This window comes from Sinohyriopsis cumingii, chromosome 13 (genome assembly GCF_028554795.1).
Source record: "Sinohyriopsis cumingii isolate HCF-2022 chromosome 13, ASM2855479v2, whole genome shotgun sequence".
NCBI lineage: Eukaryota > Metazoa > Mollusca > Bivalvia > Unionida > Unionidae > Sinohyriopsis > Sinohyriopsis cumingii.
In genome coordinates, this window is record NC_142973.1 from 12080540 (window position 1) to 12107912 (window position 27373).

At 33.3% G+C, this 27373-nt stretch overlaps 1 protein-coding gene across 2 annotated transcripts in view; it reads right to left on the minus strand.

Annotated features, from left to right (window-relative positions):
- Nucleotides 1-1993: 1993 nt before the first annotated feature.
- Nucleotides 1994-27373, minus strand: part of LOC149784948 (ephrin-4-like) — a 415889-nt gene continuing 390509 nt past the window's right edge. For both annotated transcript variants that reach the window (XM_089978597.1, XM_089978595.1), the window contains exons 2-6: nt 16954-17071; nt 14868-15051; nt 13496-13615; nt 11456-11611; nt 1994-10047 (exon numbers count right to left, since the gene is read on the minus strand). In XM_089978597.1, coding sequence (XP_089834723.1) covers nt 9890-10047; nt 11456-11611; nt 13496-13615; nt 14868-15051; nt 16954-17071 — 736 coding nt within the window. In that variant the 3' untranslated portion in view covers nt 1994-9889. The remainder of the gene's footprint in view (nt 10048-11455; nt 11612-13495; nt 13616-14867; nt 15052-16953; nt 17072-27373) is intronic.

Genomic DNA, 27373 nt, shown 5'->3' on the forward strand with positions numbered 1-27373 from the left:
CACAACAACAACTTATGGGGGCGCTCACCAGTTATTTTGAACTTTTCATAGAGTGACGTAGGTAAGGTGAAGTTGTTTGTATTTGTAACATTCACAATGGAGATAATGTTGGCATACCTCTATGTTACTTTTATGTAATGTGGCTGACATTTCTTTGGATACTGTACTTGTGGAAATTGTACATGATCTAAGCACACGGTACAACAAAATGGATGCCCCCCTGTGCTTGACAAATTAACCAGAATTAATCAAAAGTATACTAACTTTAGCATTTATTAAAATAGGGAAAACGAATTTTGCTGAAGTAGACAATAGCATTTACTGAAAGTGCAATGAACCAAGTACAAAATATCTGAAAAGTAAAAAAAGTTATCGGCTCTTTTTTTCTACAATTTACCTCTAAGTCCAGGAAGTGAAAATGACCATGCGGAGCTAGCAGTTTTTTTAAACGAGCACATCTTAAGTTAGCCCAAGCTGTATACTCTAGAACCTAAATTACACCCATCAATCATATATCAAAATAAAGGGAATTAAAAGTTCTTTTAACAGCACCTAAGATATACAAAGTCTTTATTATACAGCCAGTATAACCAGTGAAGATATCATGGGAAATTCTTTTTCCTTAAAATTCTAACCCTATGCAAAATACGAAACTGTAGAGCGCCACCATAATTAGGGGAAGGTGTTCGAATCCCGGTGTCCCAATTAACCAGAATCCACTGTATGTATGTATGTATGTATGTATATATATATATATATATATATATATATATATATATATATATATATATATATATATATATATATATATATATATCTTTAATTATCAATGGAAATCACCAGATTTCCTCCTTACCCTGGTTAAGGTAAATGAATGATGTAGAATTAAAGTTTATGCGCAGAACCAGTTCTCTTGTTTCAGTCACAGTGACCTAGACCTTTTACCTTTTCACCGCAAAGTTTTGTCAAGGTTTGTGATGTAGAACTAATGTTCTTGTGCACATATTTGTATTGTCAGTTGACTATGATCTTTGACCCTAAAAATGATAGATTTCTTCCTTACCTGAACTGCAAACCATCCATGAACTTTGGTAACCAAAGATGGAGAGCTCGTGTCATTGTGAAAACCATTTATTTTCTTTGTAATAATCAGTGACCTTGACATTTTAATCCTGAAATCGATAGGCTCTTTCTTTCCCCACGTACAAGCTTTTCAGAAAGTTTGGTAACTGTAGATGGTGGACAATTTAAGTTATTGTGTGGAAATGAAATTGGCAAGAGACAAACGAATGAATGGACATCATCATGCAATAAATAATATTCTCTGAAGTTGGTATATTAAAAGTGGTTTCCAACAGACATCATAAACAAAAGAGGACTAAGCGTGCGAGCGTGCGTGTGCTTGGATTTTTAACGTAGATTTAACACTTTGAGTCATATCGCAATGATGCTTGCAATGTGGCAGTTTATAATTGTTGTTGATTTTGTTGGGTTTTATGCTATTTTTCAGCACACGATAGACTATTGTCTAGCATCGAGGCATCATGTCGCAGACACGTCCCACCCAGTCGCATTATCCGGACACCAGGCTGACCAGTCATATACTAACCTCTTAATGATGAGCGCCATGCGAGGCATTTGCTATTACCATTCTTATAAGTTTTTCGTATGACTCGGCCAAGGTTCGAATTCGCGACCTCCCATACCCGAGGCGGACGCTCTAACCACTTCGGCTACCAGTGCGGTCGACAACAGGCATGTAATCAACCTTGAACTTCTACTATTTAAAACTCAAATCAGATTAGTCGAAGCAAGTTAAAAGTAAAAAAACTAAAGACATTTGCTTCAGGTAAGTTAACACAATTTTTTCCATCAAAACATCGTCTTCTACAATCGTGACATTGACCTTTGACCTCTGAAGATGTCTCTGGCATTTCTTTTTAGCTATAATTTGTGTGTGCAGCTGACGAATAAAATGACAAGAAACCCGACATACAAATCAAATCCTTTAATCAACATCATATTGCTCCTATTCTTGTACAAGAATTGTACAAAATAACCACTATAAACAATGACACAGTGCCCAAGCAAGGGTCAAATGACAGTCACACAACTCATACATACATTGACATATACACAGCATAATGTTATTCAAAGAAATGTATCCAACAACCAAGTTAGTGTCACTTCAAATTTCTATGGCCCTCACCATGTAAAGTGCATTGTACCATAACACCATTATATTGCACAGACATCTAAATATCCATACACATAAATAATCATCCATTATAATTCTGTTCATTAACTGTTTTGTGAATTTCAATTTTAAAAACTTAATCCTACAAAACTCCAATTAACTGTGTTGTACATTCTGCTCATTAGGAAAATATGGGAAGAATCTCCTTCACGAAAATGAGGTTTACTTCTGTTTGGAGTTATTATCGGAAAAATAAAAATACACAACTGTTTCATAAATAGTGCACATAAAAAATACATAATTTGACAGAATTCTAACTTTGAGACATAATATTAATAAACCACGTTATTAGTTTAGGATGATTCAATAAATTTTGGCAACAAAAATAAATCATATCAAATTCTGCAAAATCGAAGGATCAAACACATCATACGCATAACTGGAAATATTTTGTGGGCGTCTTTTAAATATCTCTAAGATTTAATTTTCCATAAGTATCTACTCTACTGTAAGGACAACACACACTTTCACACACACACACACATTTACTCTGTTATTTTTCCATATACATTTTATGTACATTTCTTTATTTTATCTACATCTGTACAAAGTTAACAAAATCATAAAAACATTCAGAGTGACGATAACTGATTCAACATATAATTTGTACATTCAATTAGCTTAACAATTACTTGTCAATCATTTACATAATTAGCAAGGACTTTGGATCACAGAATATTGCAATGCATACCAAAGAGATGTTGGAAACTGACGTTGCAAAGGAGGCACTTGTTTTACACTTCCTTGGATTAATTTCTACGGTTGTTATGAATTTTGCACTTTTTGTAAATTATTCTTGTTACATTATGTACAAGTATATACTCACCCTGTATCAAGTCATATAGTTCTGTGGCTAGCAGTTGTCATTTTGTGTGACTACTACAATTTATGAACTGGGTAAGCAGTCCTATTGTTTCCAAAGTAGAATTAATGCTTGGTTTTAACTACCATTAAAACCATCAAAATCAGGACCACATAAAAATTAGTTAACTCACAGTACTACATTCCAATTTAGGTAAGAAAATGTCAAATTAATGCTTTTGTACAAAGAACAAATTGCTAAAATGTCAATTTCACATCATCAATAACTGCTCACCTATATATATATATATATATATATATATATATATATATATATATATATATATATATATATGAAGGAAACAAAGTGTCCAAATAAATAATGAGCACGAAGAGTAAACAAATATCCACTTGGTTTTTAAAAACAATGTATATATTTGCTTATAAGTTGGGTCCCACTGCAAGCAACATAGACCCTGATTTGCCATTGCATAAGATGCTGGCATATCCGGGTCTATGCAGTTTTAGTTGGGATCTGACTTGTATGGAAGTAAATATGGCATGCAATTCATACACTGCATGCATCTTTCATGAAATACAAGCAGTAATTAGGACATGCAAGTAGACCGTGACACTTAATGATACACACACATGTACATCAATATCTTGCATATGAACACACATCAGGGGGAACATCTTTCCCCCCAACTAAGCAACATCCATGAAAATGATTAGAGTGGAACACATTTCCACTTGATTTTTGAATTAAATACTATCAAATACAGACCCAGCATCTAAAAATATTGAATGTTATCCTACCATATAATCCATTGAAATATGGTTGCTTTTAGTACTGAAGCAAGAATATTCAGTTTTTCCCAACGATTTCATTGCACTCTTCTCTTTTTACCCTCGATGTTTTGCAAGGACTTGTAAAAAATGTTGCCTAAAAGATTTTCATTTCAAATTACTGTTCTTCCTTATTTACTTCATCCATTTCAATGACATTTTGTGTTGCTAGTGGATTTTAACTTACCATGTTGTTATGTACGTAAAGATTGGTTTCAAGGTCACACAGGAAAGACAACTTGGTTGTACAACAGAGGTAAACTTAGTCAAGCCCAATGAATTCTTGTTGAAATGTCAAAACACGTTTCTTGAATTTTCACTTACTGAAATTACTGCCAACCAAAAATGTATTGAATAGTTTTACTGTGACTGTATATAGGTCTGAATAGTTTTACTGTGCCTGTATATAGGTCTGAATAGTTTTACTGTGCCTGTATATAGGTCTGAATAGTTTTACTGTGCTTGTATATAGGTCTGAATAGTTTTACTGTGCCTTTATATAGGTCTGAATAGTTTTACTGTGCCTGTATATAGGTCTGAATAGTTTTACTGTGACTGTATGTAGGAAAACTGCATTGAATAGTTTTACTGTGCCTGTATATAGGTCTGAATAGTTTTATTGTGCCTGTATATAGGATGCTGGAAAAAAGTGCAAAGTAGATATAATAAACTACCATATATACTTGCTTAGAAGTTGGGTCCAACTGAAAACAACATAGACCCAGATCTGCTGTTGTATGATTTGCAAGTAAATCTGGGTCTATGATATTTCTTCTACTGAACACTCCTAAAACAAAACCTCACAGACCCAGATCTGCTAGAGCATTCTGTGTTGTTTGCAGCTGCAGAGGATTTGTAAGTATAATGGTATTCATTACATAAAAGAGGCTGATGTTCAAGAAGATTGACAATTACTTCCAAAATATGGGAATTTAAAGTAAGTCAGATACTGCATATAATAATGAATTCATCATAACTAACTGACATGACATAGTTTCCACCTTTTTCTTTTATTTCTATAGCAATTGATATACATGAATGAAGACAGAAAAGTGTTTCAGTTATATTTCAAGACTATAATAATGATTGTTGAACAAATATATCTAATAATATTAAATAAATGAGGAATGGAGGAAAGTCCCCACTCTGTACAAAATGACCAATGCAGCAGTATATACCTAAATGGAAGATGGAAATAATTTTAAAAAATCTTAACCACTCAAATTGTCCACCTTTATATTTGACTGAAAATGAAGATGAACACATTTTTGATCCAAAAAGTTGAACAACTTTATTTTCAGAGTACTTATTTTAAAATACAGATGCTTATGTCTTGGTTTATTTATATATATATATATATATATATATATATATATATATATATATATATATATATATATATATATATATATATATTTATATATATATATATATATATATATATATATATATATATATATATATATATATATACACACACCTTCATGTTGGAAACATTGTCTCCCTTGGTCAGAGCACCAGGTGGCACTTGCTTAAAGTGCAGCCAGTATTAATTGTTCTTTGCTGGTGTTCGACTAATTAAAATTTTACTCTTCCAAAGTTTCTAAAGCCAAGGGAATATAAAAGAATAGTTAAATTATTTCTTTCCTGATTAAAAACAAAAGACAGATTAGTTTTGTTTACAGCAATAATGTTTGTTAAAGTTTTTTTATGTTTCCTCACAGAATAAAATACAACACTAAACCATATCACTGTTAAACTTAGATGACAAATGTATTCTTCCTCATTTCTGATTTTTGCAAACTTTAATCCTTTATTTTTCTCTTCTCTGAACAGCAGATAAATTCTGCATAATCACATCCTGATATTTCTGGTGCCAGGACAGGTGAAAACTGTTTACTAAAACTGAAATACACAATAATTACAGATATTCCACAATGTATAAAATAGTTCATTATCCCTAGTTATCGTCAAGCGTAAAGATTTGTGAGACATTATGATGCTATTATTATTAATAGAAATTTTATTCAGAAAAACTTATATAAAGTTCATTTCTTTAAAGAAAATTATCAGGTTATCCAAATCATCCAATAAATGGTGAAGTCATGTGGTCCAACGACAAAAAGAATTACCAGGCTATATAAATTATCCAATATACGGCGATGTCATGTGTTCCGACAACTAGAGAAATTTCCATGCTACACAAATTATCCAATATATGGTGATGTCATTTGTTCTGACGACAAGAAAAATTGATATATTGCTTGGAGTACACAATAATTGAATTTGTGAAAGTAGCAAATATTTCAATGAGCTTAGGAAAACAAAATGCAAAATTTCATTATCTTTGACACACACACAAAGAAACCCAATAATAATGAGAGAAATAGGTGTAGGTTACAAAATTGTATCTCCTAATGCTTGTCAGTTGTTCAAAATGAAACTGTAATATCTATGATATCTGGTTATAAAAACCACATATATATGAAAAGGTGTTAAACTTAGTTTATTTTGCAGCATATCCATGACTATTACCTCTTAAATCATCATATCAAGAAGATGGAAGAACATGGCAACAAAATATTAAAATAAACAGTTGCTGTCTTGGAGACAGCACATTTCATTGGTTTGTTTAAAAATCAGTTTGGGACTATCAACAAAATAAATACTTAACATGTACATCATTTATGTACAAGAAAATCAACAAATACATCAAATAACATAAAAAGTCCTCTCTTTGAAATAATTTTATTTCAAAAACAGGACTTGACAAAGTATAGCAAAGTCATTACTTTAATTCCAAATGTCAAGGAAAATTTGTTTAATGACTTACTCTAGTGAACTAAACTACCACATATGAACCAAACATTAGTCATTTTTTTAATACTTATTTTTAAAATTACATTGTCACAGTAGAATTCTGAATGCTTAACAAACATATGAGCATAATTATGTCAAATGAAAGTGTAGACACTAATGCATAAGGCTCATACAACAAATTATCAATATATTTTGGAAGGAAAAAAATCTAAAAATAAATTGCTAACTAAAGACAACTTTTAAAGAGCAGGTATAAAAAAATTGACACATCTGACAGGTGTGAGGCCAGACCTGTCAATCAAAACAATAAGGCTTGTAACTGATAAATTAGATGCATAATCTGGGGTCTATTCTTATAGAGACAAGGACTCCACCGAGTTGTTCAAATCTATCCTTTCTTTTTTTTTTATCTAATAAGGATCCATCAAAATGTTAGGATAAAAAAAATGTGGGTGGACATACGAAATAACACTAAAGGTTTTCCTAATCATTTCTGATAATGACTTTGCTAACTTGGAAGACAAAAATGAAGACAGGCAAATGATGGTTACACAAATGAATGACAAAACTATTTGTCTTAAAAATCACTTCAAGAACAAAATGTATTGTTCATTGATACTTCATAATTTATACATTAATCACTGTACAGACCTTGGTAGCAGTAAACAATTATATATATATATATATATATATATATATATATATATATATATATATATATATATATATATATATATATATATATATATATGCATGCATGCAAATGGGTTTGTGCTTTTTCTGATCACAGACAGTAGTATGGCTGCCCAAATAAGTGTATTTTAGGAAGAATTAGAGGGGGAAAATCCTCTAATATTCATCTCATAAAACCATATTAAAACTGGGCAAAATTGTAATATTAATTTTGTTCAGGTCATGCAGCATGGGTAGAACTGACTGGAAGAATTTCACTGTGCTCTGAATTAATTACACAGTGAAACCCCTTACTTAACCCACTTTAAAATGTGCTAGCCCTCACTTTTGACCCACTTTGAATGTGCTAGCCCTCACTTGACTCATTTTCAATTGTGCTAGCCCCTCACTTGACTCATTTTTATTTTTTTCAGGGAATGCATCAGTAGCTGAATATAATTTTGTTTTAAACATTTAAACATTCTTAGGGTTACAGTTATGTAAAGATTTTAAATTCTGAGTGAGGAATAGTCCAATAAAATTAAAAAAGCAGTAATATAATTTTTCCTTTTGAAACAACCAAAAGAACAAGCTGTATGCGTACAAAATATGTTCATGGCCTGGAAATTTTATGAGGTCTGGGACTGATCTTCATAAATATAATCTGAACATAACCTGCTGTTTAATTCTGAAATGTCTGAAAGAGTAACACATTTCCAATGATGCAGGTGAATTTGATTATTCCAAATTAAGAGATCAGCATCAAAGTGCATGACTCTACAGTTGCTGAGAGTTTGATTTTCAATGTAAATGAGTTTTTCAGTTTTCCACACTGGTAATCCTGTGTTATTCAAACTATCTTGTACATCGCAGGCATTGTTAAAAAAATCTGTTTCATTCCCCTTAGTGTCTGGTGTATGATTGACAGGTGTAATTTGACTTGGAAAGTATACAGTCTGATGTATGATTGACAGGTGTAATTGACTTGGAAAGTTGACAGTTTAGAATTATTTCAGATGAGCATCTCTCAAATACTGCAAACTCCACTTTGTCATTATCACTTCCTGGCCTTGAGAGGTAAATTGGTCAAAAGTTACCCATTAACTTTACATTTCTTAAAGAGTTTTTAAATAATTTCTTGCAATTTCAGAAACTATTGTCTTCTTAGGGGAAAAAATGTCCTTTTTGTATTAAACTGGTAATGATGGTTCAAGTTTGTCTACTTCACACTAGTCCAAGTTCATTTCTCGAGTACATGTGAGCAGCCGTTTTGATCTGACATCTGCTTTAGACAGCATTTTAAATCACATGAAGAAACTTCCATCAAAGTGCATGAAAGTAACTTTGAGGCATGTCAACATTCTCTCCAATGTACTGTTGCAAATACACACAACTTCACTTTACACCTCTCTTTTAGAAGCATGTCAAAACTCAAGAGTGGAATCATAACATTACCAGAAATTGGCACCTTTTAAAGCAATATGTATAACACCAGTCTAACCTTGATCTTAGTCGATCAGGTATTTGTCTTTCTTCAACCTCAAATAAAATCAAGCATCTAAACAAGGAGCTAACAGAATGTTCTAGTTTTCTAGACTGAGTTTAAAATTTATTGGCCAAAATCAAATACAATTAATTCATCTGCAACAACTACTGTTAATTTTGTCCTCAGCCTTTGAGTTGGAAGCAAACTTTTCAAGCCATGAACACTTTTCCATTTAGAAGATAAGTTATGGGTCAAATGAAAGATAGCAACAAGTTTACTTATTAAAAATTTAAGTTACAAACACAAATAATAAAACAAATATTGCAAAAAGATCTTCAATTTCATTTGCAGCAGTGCATGGTCAATATGGGACCATAAATGGATCACTACTGGAAGTCAGATCTGATAATTACTATCTTGAACATTCAGAAGTGTGGAAGATCATCTACTACATTCAGATCAGATGACTTCCATGTGGAAAATCATCTACAACATTCAGATCAGATGACCTCCATATGGAAAATCATCTACAACATTCATATCACATGACCTCCACTTGAACATTATAGTTTTTTTCATAGTCTTTCACATTTTAAACAGATCCTAATCCTGGTTTCAGACCTATTCTGGAATGGCTCATCAGGTTTCATCCGAACTATGCATCGAGTCCGTCATCCCAGAACACATCTGAATCACATCTATAATATAACATCGTCACTCAGTCTATGACTTACAAACTGTGGGATATGTTAAAGCACTGTGCCTGTACTGTGAGACGAAAATAAGCGACTGTTTGTTTTCCATCTGAATAAACTGAGCAACATAATACATGAACCTGCAGCCACTATTTATCAGCATAAATCAATATGGAATGATGTCCTCATCCTATGAAAGTCCTGTGGTAAGGTGGCATGTGCCTCCATGATTGCCTAATGGATATGTGAATTTCATTCATTTTCCTTCCGTACTTGAAAATGGACGATGAAGACTAAGCTAAGCAGATGCTACCGATGTAAGAGCACTAATAGTTGACAAAGTAATGTTACAATTAGCACAAGCCAAGATGTATTGAGTGTCCTTGCGGCACTAATGTCTATAAGCGCTGTGTTTGCATTTTCATCTGTTGCATTTATCACAATATCTGTGTCTGGTTTCGGGAAATCTGCAAAAATAAATATGTATTAGATAGGGATGATATTAGTGATATATCGTACTTTGGAATAAAAACTACACACTTGCAGCAACCAACAAATATCTTGAATTTTTAAAAACATTTCTCTGATAAAGAATGTGTGTGTGTGTGTGTGTGTGTGTATTTATATATATATATATATATATATATATATATATATATATGGAGGGAGGGGGGCATAAATCTTTTAAAGGAATAGCCCAGTGTAGACAGATGAACTTAAAGAATTATGTATACACACATGACTGGAAAGGTCCTAATCAAGATGTCTCAACTGATCATACTTAAATTAAGTCAATTCAAACTGCAAAGACTCTGATCTGCCATCGCATAATTCATTAACAGATCAGGGTCCATGTTGTTTGTTCTACTGATTACTCTTAACAAACTACAGACCCAGATGTGCCAGCACATTCTACAACAGCAGATCTGGGACGGTGCTGTCTGCAGTCAGGCTAGACTTTTGAGTAATTTTGCCAACTGAATAGAAATTCGAAATCTGCACAAATATTTTGATCACAGTAAAATCTTTCTAAATTTAATGAGGCTGATTCATTTTCACGACCTGAATCAAATTAATGAAAATAGTGACACTGAATTATGCAAATGTACAGAAAGCAGATTGGATCATGAATTAATAACACATCTACCATATATACCTACTTAAAAGCAGATTCCAACCGCCAACTGCACAGATCCAGATCTGCTGTTGCATAATGTGCTGGCAGATCTGGGTCTGTGCAGTTTGTTAAGAGGAATCAGTAGAACAAACAACACAGACCCTGATCTGCAGGTGCATTATCTTTGTTGTTTGCAGTCTGACTTGACTTATAAGTGAGCATATATGGTACTCAGTGTTAATGCTTTGATTTTATCTTTGATCATGGCAAAATTATAAGGAATTTAGTGGAAAACTGGATTTTCAAAGTAATAACATGGGGATTACAAGTGGAAAACTGGATTTTCAAAGTAATAACATGGGAATTACAAGTGGAAAACCAGATTTTCAAATTAATAACATGGGGATTACAAGTGGAAAACTGGATTTTCAAAGTAATAACATGGGAATTACAAGTGAAAAACTGGATTTTCAAAGTAATAACATGGGGATTACAAGTGGAAAACTGGATTTTCAAAGTAATAACATGGGGATTACAAGTGGAAAACTGGATTTTCAAAGTAATAACATGGGGATTACTTGAGGAGATACATGATTAAGTTGGAAAAAGTTTATTTCACACTATGCTGTTTGCAATGAATAAATAAACATTAAAAGTTATATATTATAATTAAAGATTAAATCTCTTAGTTTTAAAATAAATATTAACAACAGAAATTTTGATGACAATGAGCTCTCAAAAATAGTGGCATAAAATACCTGGCTTTGTTGTATGTGTTGTTTTTATTGTTGTGCTGGTTGTACTTGTTGTTGTTGTTGTTGTTGGCACTGGTGTTGGTGGTAATGTTGTTGGTTTTTCTGTCACTGGTCTTTTTGTTGTTGAAGACTGTGTAGATGGAGGTATCGGTGTTGTTTCTGGAAAGAAAAAAGATAATAAAAACAAGAGTCTCTTGAATGGACCAGTGCTCCACTGCCCAACAAGGATTTCCACAAATTCAAGGAAAGCCATTTCTTCTTTGTAACTGTGGAGTTTTAAAACTATTCTGATACTCTTCAGTAAGAAGCTTTTCAAATCAGCCAATATGACAACCATATTGGATTTATGACAACCATACTGGATTTATGACAACCGATTTATGACAACCATATTGGATTTATGACATATTGGATTTATGACAACCATATTGTATTGGATTTATGACAGGCATCATTTGGCTGGAAAAAACTATAAGTCCTTAAATGAATTACTTTTCAAGGTTTACAGCATTATCTTTGAGCTCTGTTCAACAGTTTTAGAATTTCGTGTTTTGAAAAAAACCACCAAATAAACCCCAGGAAATTATTCTTACTTACAAAACAATGATGATAATTAAAACTGTTCAAAAAGAAGATAATAAGAACTGCTCAGAAAGGAAAATAAAAATAAAACCTTCATAAAATATGAGTAAATTAAAGTAGAAAAACAGATTGTGTTTATGTATTCCTAGAAGGAATAATCATTTTGTTATTATTTGTCATCACAGCAAAATAAGACTGGTCATTTTGTTATTATGGCTAAATAAGACTGGTCATTTTGTTATTATGGCTAAATAAGACTGGTCATTGTGTCATTATTGCTAAATAAGACTGGTCATTGTGACATTACTGCTAAATAAGACTGGTCATTTTGTTATTATGGCTAAATAAGACTGGTCATTGTGAAATTATTGCTAAATAAGACTGGTCATTTTGTTATTATGGCTAAATAAGACTGGTCATTTTGTTATTATGGCTAAATAAGACTGGTCATTGTGTCATTATTGCTAAATAAGACTGGTCATTCTGTTATTATGGCTAAATAAGACTGGTCAATTTGCTATTATTTGCTTGTCATTATGACTTTACTTACATATTTATATCATATCAAAGTGACCAAATATACACATAAAGCTGCTAATTGCTTTTGGGAATCTGACATGTAATATACACTGTGAATATTTCTAAGTACATTGGACATGATGTAACAAAATATTGTTGTCCAATTCATTTATAAACACGTAAATACATGTATTTCTTCCATCACATTAAAAATGGCATATTTAGAACCAAACAAGCATTTAGTATGTTATGGCCGCATTCTTCAAAATTTCTCTCCTGTCATATTTGATTTTGCAATGTTTCCCCAATTTAGTGTTGCCACCCTGTAACATCTTGGACAGCAGGATCTGGGCATCAGAGCAGCACAGAAAATTATAATATAGAACTTGATTCAAGAACCACAGTTTGGGGAGACCACTTGTAGCCTATGACCAGATTCCTAATTCATTCATAAATTTTGTTACATAATTTAAAGGTCTCTTTAAAGAGAACACCTGTTCTGAGAGAACATTTTTATATTGGGAGAAAGGGTGGTTTCTCAAAAAAAGCTGTTGAGGGTCTGACTTGCTCAAAGATAAGTCAAAATATGCTTGTACTAATAAAATGAGAATAGTAAACAAGGACTGAACTACAATATAAAATGTGCAGAAATAATCACTAAGATTTTGATGTGCAGAAATAATCACTAAGATTTTGATGTTCAGATATAATCACTCAGATTTTGATGTTCAGAAATAATCACTAAGATTTTGATGTTAAGAAATGATTACTCAGGTTTTGCTGTTTAGAAATAATCACTCACATTTTGATGTTAAGAAATGATTACTCAGGTTGTGATGTTCAGAAATAATCATTCATATTTTGATGTTCAGGAAAGATTACTCACATTTTGATGTTCAGGAAAGATAACACACATTTAAATGATGAGGAATGTTTACTCACGTTTTGATGTTGCTGTTGTTGTTGTATTGCAGCACATTTCTAACTCCATCTTCATATTTTTCAACTTACAGGCTCCATGAACCTGATTGTTCATTCCAGAAGGAGTTCCTGTTGATGTTGCTGTCAACAAAACAGATAGGATGCAAAATGCACTTTTGGATATTTGTAACTGATATAATAAATGTACAATTGTAAAAATATAATGATTCTGTCAGGAATTAACTCAAATATTACACTTCTGTATAACTAAAGAACCCATCATCAAAATGACTGTATAACTAGAGAACCCCTCATCAAAATGGCTGTTAACTATAGAACCCATCATCAAAATGACTGTGTAACTATAGAACCCATCATTAAAATGACTGTATAACTATAGAACCCATCATCAAAATGACTGTGCAACTAGAGAACACATCATCAAAATGACTGTAACTATAGAACCCATCATCAAAATGATTGTGTCACTATAGAACCCATCATCAAAATGACTGGATAACTATAGAACCCATCATCAAAATGACTGTATAACTACAGAACCCATCATCAAAATGACTAGATAACTATAGAACCCATCATCAAAATGACTGTATAACTACAGAACCCATCATCAAAATGACTGGATAACTATAAAACCCATCATCAAAGTGACTGTATAACTACAGAATCCATCATCAAAATGACTGGATAACTATAGAACCCATGATCAAAGTGACTTGATAACTACAGAACCCATCATCAAAGTGACTGGTTAACTACAGAATCCATCATCAAAATGACCGGAAAACTATAGAATCCGTCATCAAAATAACTGTATAACTATAGCACCCATCATCAAAATGACTGTATAACTACAGAACCCATCATCAAAATGACTGTATAACTACAGAACCCATCATCAAGATGACTGTATAACTACAGAACCCATCATCAAAATGACTGTATAAATAAAGAACCTATCATAAAAGTGACTGGTTAACTATAGAACCCATCATCAAAATGACTGGATAACTATAGAACCCATCAACAAAGTGACTGGATAACTACAGAACCCATCATCAAAATGACTATAGCTATAGAACCCATCATAAAAGTGACTGGATAACTATAGAACCCATCAACAAAGTGATCGGATAACAACAGAACCCATCATAAAAATGACTGGATAACTTTAGAACCCATCATCAAAATGACTGGATAACTATAGAACTCATCAACAAAGTGATCGGATAACAACAGAACCCATCATAAAAATGACTGGTTAACACAACATGTACTGAAACTTTCCATTTCTACGTATCAAGACTGGGGCAATAAAAAGAAAAAAATAAGAAAAAACAAAGCAGTTGTTGGGTATGAAATATTGACTTACTTGTGAAATAATATCTTTTAAGAAAGGTAAAATCTGGCATCCCTGGGATGGACTGAAACTGTTTCACCCAGATGGAGAAGGATATAGGGGGATCTGCTGTAGGATCGGAGCAGTTGACTATCAGTCTCACATTGGGAGGGTATACATCTTCTAATATGCAATTTTTATAATACGCTTCTGGAACCTGCAATGTTAAAAAAATTATTGGGAATAATTAATCAATCAGTACATAGAATAAAAAGTCTTTACAATCTTTAATCTGACAAACCTCCTAACTGAAACAGAGAAGAAAAGAAACATACCCTTAGGAGAGGCAACAATAAAGTTGATTGGCTTATGATTTATCCCAATTTACTTACAAAATATAGTTAAACATAAAAAAATAAAAATGTTCATTCTTAACAGAGCTCCATTAGATCCATCTGTATTTCATAACAATAAAAATATTATATTCCTGTATTCATTTAACAGTTTACAATGATGGATTATTCATGACAATAAAATAATTATTAAAGCAAAATATTCTATTATAATGGGTGAAAGGCAGAGTCTATTCTAAAACTTAATATGACATCAGACTTCACTTGAGCAGGTCTGCCAAAGTCAGTGGTAACTGGCTTAATTTTCAGTCACTTCATGCAATGGAAAAAAAGATCAACTACACTACTGAAGGCACCTCTGAGGAAGATCAAAATAATACAAGAGGCCCAAGTGAGCATCAGATCCCTCACTTGTATGACGTCTGCCTAATAGCCAAAAGTAAGAACAGTTGGTCAAGAAATCTAGGTCAGTAGTATGCTTTCTGTACAAAATTATTCAGATTCTGCTGATTGCGTATGTTATCAAAACATGTTTCAAGGTTTTTCTTATATTTGTATCTATATGGTCTTTATGCTAGGAAGCACTTAGACAAATTTGTTCAAATTTTACTGAGGGGTTTTTTAGAATTCATTACTTCTTAATTTTAGCAATGGAAGCTAAATCTGAAAAAATCAGACTGACATTGTCTGTGCAGGTTTCAGTCATTTACTTCTGCTTTACTTTCACCATTTGCTTTCTATCAAATCTGTTCTTCTATTGAGTGTATCAGTAAATCAATAAATGTTTTTGAAGTAAAAAATAATTAAAAATCCCTATTATTTCTGTGGAAAACCCTTGTGCTTGTAAAATTAATGAACACACTGTGTCATATAAGTTTGTTACTTTTAGTAACAGTGGCAATATTTGATAGTGGCTCAGCACCATCTGCAAAGATTTCAAAATATTGTATGCCAGGATGCTATCAAATTTGGTGGAATTCTGTCAACAGTATGTTTTAAGAATAATTTTCTATTTTCTTTTTTTGAAAACCCTTTAAGCCTGGATGTTTTCTTTGCTTTTTACAATTAGAGGGCTATATTATTATTATTTTGTACAAATTCATTATTATTTTGTACAAATTCATTATTACTCTGTACAAAGTCATTATTATTTTGTACAAATTCATTATTATTTTGTACAAATTCAATATTATATTGATTAAAAATTGTTGGGTGCCTAATATAACCAATATTTTCTGACCAGTTATTTTCAGAGAAATTTTTCTTTCAAATTCATCTCTTTCCCATTCTGCCATATTGAGAGATTATATGAAATTTTGTTGTTGTTGTTGTAGGGTTTAACGCCATTTTTCAGCACACGATAGGCTATACATGGTGGCCAGTATTAATGGTGGAGGAACAACCCGGGAAAACTCCAGAAAGAACCACTGACCCACGACAAGCTACTGGCAAGCTTTCTCACATACCCACATTAGCCAAATCCGAGACTCGAACCCATGCAGACAGAGGTGAGATGACAGTGATCCGTAATGGAGAGCGCTTTAGACCACTCAGCCCCCTTATGAAATTTTAACATGATAAAAAAACTGATTTATCATGTATAAAACATAGCATTCCATCTGGGTGTGGGATGTGCATGTAATGTGACTTACCATGTATACAACATAATATTCCATCTGGGTGTGGGGTGTGCAAGTAATGTGGCTTACCATATATACAACATAGTATTCCATCTAAGCATGGGGTGTACAAGTAATGTGACTTACCATGTATACAACATAGTATTCCATCTGGGTGGAGGGTGTCGAAGCGCTGTACTGTGGGCATATGAATGTCAATTTGGTATTTGGTTCCACACTCAGATATCTATCTTGACTACTAAATCTGCAAACAGACAAAATACAGACATGAAAAATAATGTTGGACATAAGGCAGGTCCAAAAATAAAATGTATACTACCATCAAACTATCTATTATCCAGTAGTTCTTTCTGGAATTATCTGGCCAGGTAGAGCTTGTTTGTCAGCAAATCAGGTTCAAGATTTCCTCATTAATATGCATGGATCTTGCTTCTGGTTTGTACTCATCTGATATTTTGATACTCTTTGTAACTAATTTGTACTCATCTAATATTTTGATACTCACTGTGCCACATATGTACTGATCTGAATTTTTATACTCATTGTAATTAATTTGTACTCATCTGATATTTATGTACTCATTGCAACTAATTTGTACTCATCTGATATTTATATATTCATTGCAGCTAATTTGTACTCATCTGATATTTTTATACTCACTATGTTTGCACTCATCTGATATTTTTATACTCATTGTAACTAACTTGTACTCATCTGATATTTTTATACTCATTGTAACTAACTTGTACTCATCTGATATTTTTATACTCATTGTAACTAACTTGTACTCATCTGATATTTTTATACTCATTGTAACTAACTTGTACTCATCTGATATTTTTATACTCATTGTAACTAACTTGTACTCATCTGATATTTTTATACTCATTGTAACTAATTTGTACTCATCTGATATTTTTATACTCATTGCAACTAATTTGTACTCATCTGATATTTATATATTCATTGTAACTCATTTGTACTCATCTGATATTTTTATACTCATTGTAACTAACTTGTACTCATCTGATATTTTTATACTCATTGCAACTAACTTGTACTCATCTGATATTTTTATACTCATTGTAACTAATTTGTACTCATCTGATATTTATATATTCATTGCAACTAACTTGTACTCATCTGATATTTTTATACTCATTGTAACTAACTTGTACTCATCTGATATTTTTATACTCATTGCAACTAATTTGTACTCATCTGATATTTATATATTCATTGTAACTCATTTGTACTCATCTGATATTTTTATACTCACTGTACTATATTTGCGTCAATCTCACATAATTCATTGATACCAATATAATGATTTGCTTGAATTTATTTGCAAATATTTGCATGAATTTATTTGTTTAAATCCACAGATCAATTTTCTTGATATGAATATAACTGTGTTTGAGTTCATCTAACTGAATTCGCACAATGATCTTCTTTATATAAGTTTGATGAATTGTTGAATTAGTTGTCTTGTTATAGGAATCTGTATTATAAGAATTTCATGCATTACTTTAGTTGATATGAGTTACGAGAATCTGTGTGAATTCTCCGATCTTAGATGAATTCTGTTCAATATATCTGCTCAGATCTCTATCTTTTCCATCCATATGTTTCACACTTTACATTAATATTTACTTGATCCCAGCAACAACCAAGGGTGATGTTGTTGTAGGGTTTAACGCCATTTTTCAGCACACGAAAGGCTATACATGGCGGCCAGTAGTAATGGTGGAGGAAGAAACCGGGATAACCCCAGAAAGAACCACTGACCCACAAGAAGCTACTGGCAAGTTTTCTCACATTCCCACATTTGGCTGAATCTGAGACTTGAACCCATGCAGACAGGGGTGAGATGACAGTGATCTGTAACAGAGAGTGCTTTAGACCAAGGGTGATCACCCCCTAGATAACGATAACCAAATAAAGCAGACACCTTGTAAGAAGGTAGAATCTGGGAATCAACCCCACCAACACTTCTGGCTCCCCCACATATTATGTGTTATTGTAGATGTATTATGTGTTATTGTAGATGTATTATGCATTATTATACATGTATTATGTGTTGTAGATGTATTACACGTTATTGAACATGTATTATTGTAGAATTATTATGCTTTACTGTAGATGTATTATGCATTATTGTACATGTATTATGTGTTGTTGTAGATGTATTATGCATTATTGTAGATGTATTATGCTTTACTGTAGATGTATTATGCATTATTGTACATGTATTATGTGTTGCAGATGTATTATGCATTACTGTAGATGTATTATGTGTTGTTGTAGATGTATTATGTATTATTGTAGATGTATTATGCTTTACTGTAGATGTATTATGCATTATTGTACATGTATTATGTGTTGTTGTAGATGTATTATGCATTACTGTAGATGTATTATGTGTTGTTGTAGATGTATTATGTATTATTGTAGATGTATTATGCTTTACTGTAGATGTATTATGCATTATTGTACATGTATTATGTATTGTAGATGTATTATGCATTACTGGAGATGTATAATGCATTACTGTAGATGTATTATTGCAGATGTATTATGTGTTTTTTGTACATGTATTATGCATTATTGTAGACGTATTATGTGTTATTGTAGATGAATTATGCATTATTGCATATGTATTATGTTACTGTAGATGTATTATGTGTGATTGTAGATGTATCATGCATTATTGTACATGTACTATGTGTTGCATTAGATGTATTATGCATTACTGTAGATGTATTATGCAATGACAATATATGTATTATGTGTTGTTGTAGATGTATTATGGATTATTGTAGATGCATTATGTGTTAATGTAGATGTACTATACATTAATGCAGATGTATTGTGTTATTGTACATGTACTATGCATTATTGTAGATGTATTATGTGTTAATGTAGATATATTTTGCATTATTGTACATGTATTATGCAATGACTGTAGATGTGTTACTGTAGATGTATTGTGTTATTGTAGATGTATTATGCATTATTGTAGATGTATTATGTGTTATTGTAGATGTACTATGCATTTTTGTACATGTACTATGCATTATTGTAGATGCATTATGTGTTATTGTACATGTACTAAGCATTATTGTAGATGTATCATGTGTTATTGTACATGTACTATGCATTATTGTAGATGTATTATTGTATATGCATTGTTTAGTTACCATTTTTTATAATGGACCATACTGTTTTTCCACCTTTCTATATTTTTCACCAGTGACTACAATGATAAATGTGATGAATCACTACCTATAACTCCAACCGGGCTACCAATGCCCATACCTAGGGATTTCTGTATAGTATAATTGACATAGGTGTGAGCAAGGCACTTTGCTCCCATTTGTTCCTTAGGATAAAGCCATTAATGTGTTTCAAGTACCCTTAACACTAACAAAACAAAACAAACAGCATCATGTAACCTACAGGCACAATGGCAGCCAAGGTCAAAGCCCATCATCAATCCGACTGCCACCATATATCATATACAAATTGCAATTGTCATAACTTTATAATCATTCAACCTTTTTTCATGAAATTTTCAGTTAGCACTGATAACTGAGGCAAGTATCAACATAAAGTGCTTTAACCACTCCAGTGGCCTAGTGGTTAGAGTGTCCGCCTTGTATGCGCGAGGTCGTGGGTTCGATCCCAGGCCAAGTCATTACAAAGACTTACAAAAATGGTACTAACAGCTGCCTCGCTTGGCGCTCAGCATTAAGAGGTTGGTGTTAGGACTGGTCAGCCTGGTGTCAGGATAATGTGACTGGGTGGGATATCATGCTACATGTCTGCGGCATGATGTTCCAGTGCTAGACATCATTATAAACTGCCACACTGCAGACAATGTAGCAATATGACTGAAAAATTGTTAAAGCTACGTTAAAAATCCAAATCACACACACACACACACACACACACACACACATATAAAGTGCTTTGATTTTATATGATGTGTTATGTCTGCCATTGAGTAAGGCATGGTTATCACAGCTCTGGAAATATGTCAATATACTCCATTACTTTTGTACTGTTAATTGGGACCCAGTCTGGTGGACCTTTCTGTGGGAAGAATTGCTGGCTCCCAAAAGTCAAAATTCTGGGTCATGGACTTGCGTTTCATGAATTTTAAACTCCTGCAGAGTGGTTAGAAGCTCAGCCAATCAGATGCAAGATCTCCTGATTAATATGCATGGGTCTTGCTCCTTTTTGAACTTGTATGAGAATTCTTTCATATAAACCTATGTTCTAATTTTTGTATCATAATTCGATAAAAACTTTCAGAATGGTAACATGCTCTGTCAATCATATGCAAAATCACCTCGTTAATATGCATGGGTCTCACTCGATCATGAACTCCTGTTAAATATTGATGACCTATATTTCAAGTTTGATCAAAATCAATCACAAATATAGCTTCCAGAGTGGTGTGATGCTCAATTGGCAAATCTGATGCAAGATAACCTGAACACTTGCCTCTTCAGAAAACAGGGCTATACAAAGGTTGGTGTAGGAAAAACTATTGACAGCTTTGGGAAACATCATCAAGTAAAAATAACAAGAATAACAGGAGTGAGACCGACTGTCAACATGCAGAATTGCAATGTCTCTTTGCTACTTAAAACCATATTGACCCAGAAATGCAGCTACGTAATTTTTCCAGAAAATATAAATATAAATAAGATACAGTATTGTGTTGTAGCAAAATAGCTGAGTAGTCATTAGAGTTACCTCCCCTGTACCATTAACTGTAAATTATCCTTGGTTACTGTAAAGGATTTCATTTTTTTTTAAAAACATAATTTGTAATTCTCCTAGTACGATTAGCATGTCAATTAGGCATCCTATTTAAAATACAGTTAGAAGAGTTGCTCAGCACCAACAGATTAAATTTTTACACATACACTACAACTGCAATAAAAAAAACACCATCAAGAATTCGATAATGAATCTTCTGTGGTAAAAATTAGCTGTTTTTGATTAATACATGCATGGCTGGCTACACAGAGAAACCCAGGTAGTTTTCTTTCTGATAATTCCTGTTGCTTGCTGGAGGAGAATTAATGATGGGGAACAGTACAAATGCTGCAGAGACTGAATTAAAGTAGAAAAATATTACAAGCTGGCTTTACTTCAACCCTGTCACCAACAACAACAAAAAACCGTGAATTATGTATATTGACAACAACAAAAAAATACTGCCTAGAAAACTTTGTTGCATTAGATGAAGTCAGCCTTTGTAAGTATTCATTGCTATGAGGTCTGACAATCCACCCCACCCCCAAACAATCCAAAACCACAATTTGCATTTATAAAACAGATACCTCCCACCGTAGACCAGACAACAGAAATAAAACTTTCAAGTTAAGAAACAAAGGATATTTTACGATGAATAAGCTATGTTGGGGATATTATTACTAACCATGAAAGCTTTCTCCCTTAGCGTGAATGTCACATGTTGTGTATATAAAGTAGGACAGTGACGTCACTTTTTGTGTGGATATGCCGGGATCTACTTTACACAATTTGGGTAAATTGGAAGTACTCATATCAATCAAATCTGTGTGTTTTATTATTTACAGCCACCAGCATGTTAGATGCTGACGATGTGTTCTGACCATGTTATTTTGACATGGTTGATGAATTTTCATTCAAACACTTATGTGTGAAGACATCTTTTGACTGAGATATTATGTCTAAATTGATCAACCAAAACAACTAAGGTACGTCTCACAGCTGGTCTGTTAAAAATTGATCAACCAAAACAACTAACGTACGTCTCACAGCTGGTTAAATTTAAACTTTGTTAGTTATTTGTAATACAACGGGATTTCAACAGCCCTACCTTCCAGTATCTAAACAGCCTAATACTGTGTTGCAAAATTAAAATTTACAAGTAACGATCTTCAAAGAAGCATATTGAATTTCATTAGGTCCTAATTTAATTTGTCTATATAAAACAGCTCTTGCTGAATCTTACTAAGAAAGATTTCTGTCAAAAATCAAAATCCAAAAGTTCACAGTGATGGCCTGGAAGTCATATTAGGTCATCTAAATATGAATTCGATATCATGCCTAAAAATCAAATCAGGTCATCTAAATATGAATACTGTATCATGCCTGAAAATCAAATTAGGTCATCTAAATATGCATTCTGAATCAAATGAGTACCAAATGTCACTCATCTACATCAATGGTTAATTATACAAACAGTGTTTGACACAAAAGCATCCATAAGATAAATATTGGTTTTAATACTATGAACTGCTTCCGCAACGGCATAAAACTCTAATAAGGCCATCAACATGTAAATATAAGTCTGGAAATCCATTTACCTAAGTGGATTTTGCTACAATGTGCTAAAAAACTTTGTCCATATATACATTAAAACCTGTACAAATGGGCATCTTTATACAGCAGTCACCTGGTCTTAACAAACATTCTAATTCCATCCAATCACAATGGGCAAATATTCAATAAAAAAAAATATCATGTAAATAATGGTTACCTGCATTCTCTGGTCAGATACCAAGTGTTTTCAAACCAAATAATTGTTTCACACCATTTTTAGCAGTCACTGGAGCATATTGACAGTCATCATTCTGTGTATGCACACCAAACATTTGCATCACCAGGAATGAACTTTTTTACATAAAGGCACATCCTATAAATCAATGTGTAAACATCTCTTACACTGGTCAACAGTGAAATCATTACTGACTTGAAAAGGCCCTAATCTGTAGTATTTTGGTGTGCCGAACACGAATATAACCGTGAAAAATTTGTATTGGCTCTCGTTTTGAAGATATTCATATACCTCATTTTCTATGTTTCACTGTGTAAATTTCTCCAGTAGGACTGCAGCAACATCCGGAATAATGATGTAACATTGCATAATACCATCATGCTCACATCATCCACAGTTGATTGCATCATTTTCTGATGTAATGCAATACTAATGCCATGCGGCTGCTGAAGTAAGTTGACGTCAGCAGTGTACTATACATGTGTAGGCCTATTATACTAATGCCAGGCGGCTGCTGAAGCTGACGTAAGCAGTGTACTATATAAAGCCCAATCAGATAGGTTCAGCATTTAAAATATTTTAGACGTTGTGCGAGACAGTTCAAGCTACTGTTACATAAAACTTATTATTTTATCCATTTACGTACAATAAAGAACAGTAATGCCTCGAAAGTGTGTTAATACCGCGGACAATTTTTGCTATATTTGTGGGGAAGTGACATTTGCCAACCAGAAGAAAAGTATCAATTCTCAAGTGAAGAAGGCATATCATCTTTACTTCGGATGCAAGGTTGGTGACCAAGACAAGCCTTGGGCTCCGCATATATGCTGTGCTACATGTACAACACAGCTTTCACAGTGGTTGAATTGCAAAAGGTCATCAATGCCGTTTGCAGTCCCAATGGTGTGGAGAGAGCCAAGCAACCACCTAAATGACTGTTACTTCTGCTTGGTTCCTCCTCTTTCCGGCGGAATAACGAAGCGAAAGAAGTCGAGAATAGTCTACCCAAACATTCCGTCTGCATTGAGACCAGTTCCACATGGTGAGGGACTTCCTATTCCAGAACCTCCAGCAGAATATTCTCTTGATTCATCTGACGAAGACAAAGGTGAGTCGACCTGTTCTTCTCCTGGTCCATCAGCATGCAGTGATCCAGATTTTCACTGTGGTGCATCATCAACCCCACACAGAATAACACAGGAAGAACTAAATGACCTGATTCGTGATTTGGACTTATCAAAGAACAAGGCAGAATTGCTAGGATCAAGACTCCAACAATGGAATCTTCTAGAAGAAGATGTCACAATTACTGCATATCGAAAGCGCCACCAGCAATTGGAGCCTTTCTTCAGAAAGGAAAGTAATCTGATATTCTGTTCCGATATTGAGGGCCTCATGAATGCTTTAAAAATCACTCATGACCCACAAGAATGGAGACTATTTGTGGACTCTTCGAAACTGAGTCTCAAGGCTGTGCTTTTGCACAATGGAAACATTCTTCCATCTATTCCAGTAGCGTATGCTGTCCACATGAAAGAGACATACGATAACTTAAGGCAGCTACTGAATTCCATTGAGTATAACAAGTACAGCTGGCACCTCTGTGGTGATTTGAAGGTAGTTGCCCTTTTAATGGGACTGCAGCAAGGATATACAAAATACATGTGTTTCTTATGCGAGTGGGATAGCCGAGCAAGGGAAATGCACTACATGAGGAAGGAATGGACTCACAGGCAGAATGTAGCCATTGGAGAGAAGAATATCCAACACCCAGCTCTGGTTGAGGCTCAGAAAATCTTGCTACCACCCCTTCACATCAAACTAGGTTTGATGAAGAACTTCGTGAAAGCCATTGACCGGACTTTGCCAGCATTCCGATACCTGCATGAAAAATTCCCTCGACTCAGCGAAGCAAAGATTAAAGAGGGAGTTTTTGTGGGTCCTCAGATTCGAGAGCTTTTCAAAGATGACCGGTTCAACAACTTGCTGGAAGGTGACGTGAAACAAGCATGGAATGCTTTTCGCCTAGTTTCTACAAACTTCCTCGGAAATGTTAGGGCAGAAAACTATAAGGAACTAGTAGAAGACATGTTGATGAAGTATAAGAAACTTGGCTGCAATATGTCTCTAAAGATTCACTTCCTTCATTCCCATTTGGATTTCTTTCCTAGCAACTGTGGTATTGTTAGTGATGAACACGGCGAACGTTTTCATCAAGATATCGCAACAATGGAACAAAGATACCAGGGAAAATGGTCCACTACAATGCTGGCTGACTACTGCTGGACACTCCTCAGAGATGCTCCCGAACAGCTGTACAAGAGACAGGTGAAGAAATCTAAGATGTAGTCAATGACTTGATTTTTTATAGGTAGGCTATTACAGTTGACCTTTTACTATTGGAATGCATTTCGTTATGTAAACATTAATTTCTTGCAGATTACAAAAAACTAGAGCCAATTTTGCAATTTGACTGTCATATTCGTGTTCAGCACATAAAAATTGATAAGAATTGACTAATTTTATTTCAGTAACATGACTTTTGTAAAAATTTGTTGTCCAGTGTTATTTTACCTGTGCTCATCACAGTAAAACTTGTTTGTGTCAAATTCCAAACTGAAGCAGTTTTTATCATTTGGGGAAAGGGTATAAGCAATCATTATCACATGGGGGGAGGGTATAAGCAGGTTTTTCATTGCGGGGAGGGTATAAGCAGTTTTTATCATTAGACATATAAGGGGAGAGGGCAGGCATAAGCAGTTTTTTGCTGGATGGTAGGAAAAGCAGTTGCGTTATTCTCTGTAAAGGCAGGCAAAGTTTAGATGCATTTGTTACAAACAATACCCACGTAAACCTTTCTTTTCATTCCATATTCACCACAAGCCACTTGCGCAAGCCTACATTCATTTTGTCTCAGGGAGCTGAACAAATGGTTAATCCAGATATTGTTGAACTATGAACAGCTGTTTCTAAGCCTAATTAAACAAGTTGGCCAAACAGAGTCAGTTCTCTGTTTCCCAATCAAATGCAAGCTGTCAATTAGTAGTGAAATTAGTGCTCTGTAATGGTGCACAAACAGGATCAGTGATTCTTTTAATAGATGGTGATGATATAATTTATTGGATGGATTAAAGTGAACAGGATAGTGATCTTGTATGCAACACAAGTTTGGAAGATAACCATTTATATATATATATATATATATATATATATATATATATATATATATATATATATATATATATATATATATATATATACATGTATATATATGTATGTGTATATATATATATATATATATATATATATATATATATATATATATATATATATATATATATATATATATATAAAATTCTGGTTGAATAGTGTAATAAGTAATAAACTAAATCTGATAATAATAATAATAATAATCATCATCATCATCGTTATCAGTGCATGGTATTTGTTAAAAATCCAAGTCTGAAAGGTGATATTGTGGTCACCTGTGTATGCCAGATTGGCCTTTTCCCATAAGTGGTACATATAACATGATAGTCTGCCTCCATTTTGAGGCACAATCTTGCTAACAAGCTTCTTATGATGAATTGATGGACATGTGGACATATCAGTATGTATGTATGTATGTGTGTGTGTGTGTGTGTGTATGTATGTATGTGTATGTGCGTATATATGTGTGTGTATGTATGTATGTATGTATAGTTTAAGGACATGTCAGCACATTCATGGTTATAAAGAGAAAGCTGAAAGTTGACTTTTAATCATGTAGATGAAGATATTTATTAAAATAACTTTAAAAGATAAATACTTCAAAAAAATTTAAACATGTAGTCAAAACAAGATAAAAGATCCTGAAGGTGAAGACGTTGAAATTCCTGACAAGGTATAGAAAATCATGCAGAAACTGAAATCATTAAAATGTCAGATCAAAAATGTTATATAAACCACTTCTTAATTCAGTTCACAAGTTCTATTTCACAGAATGGC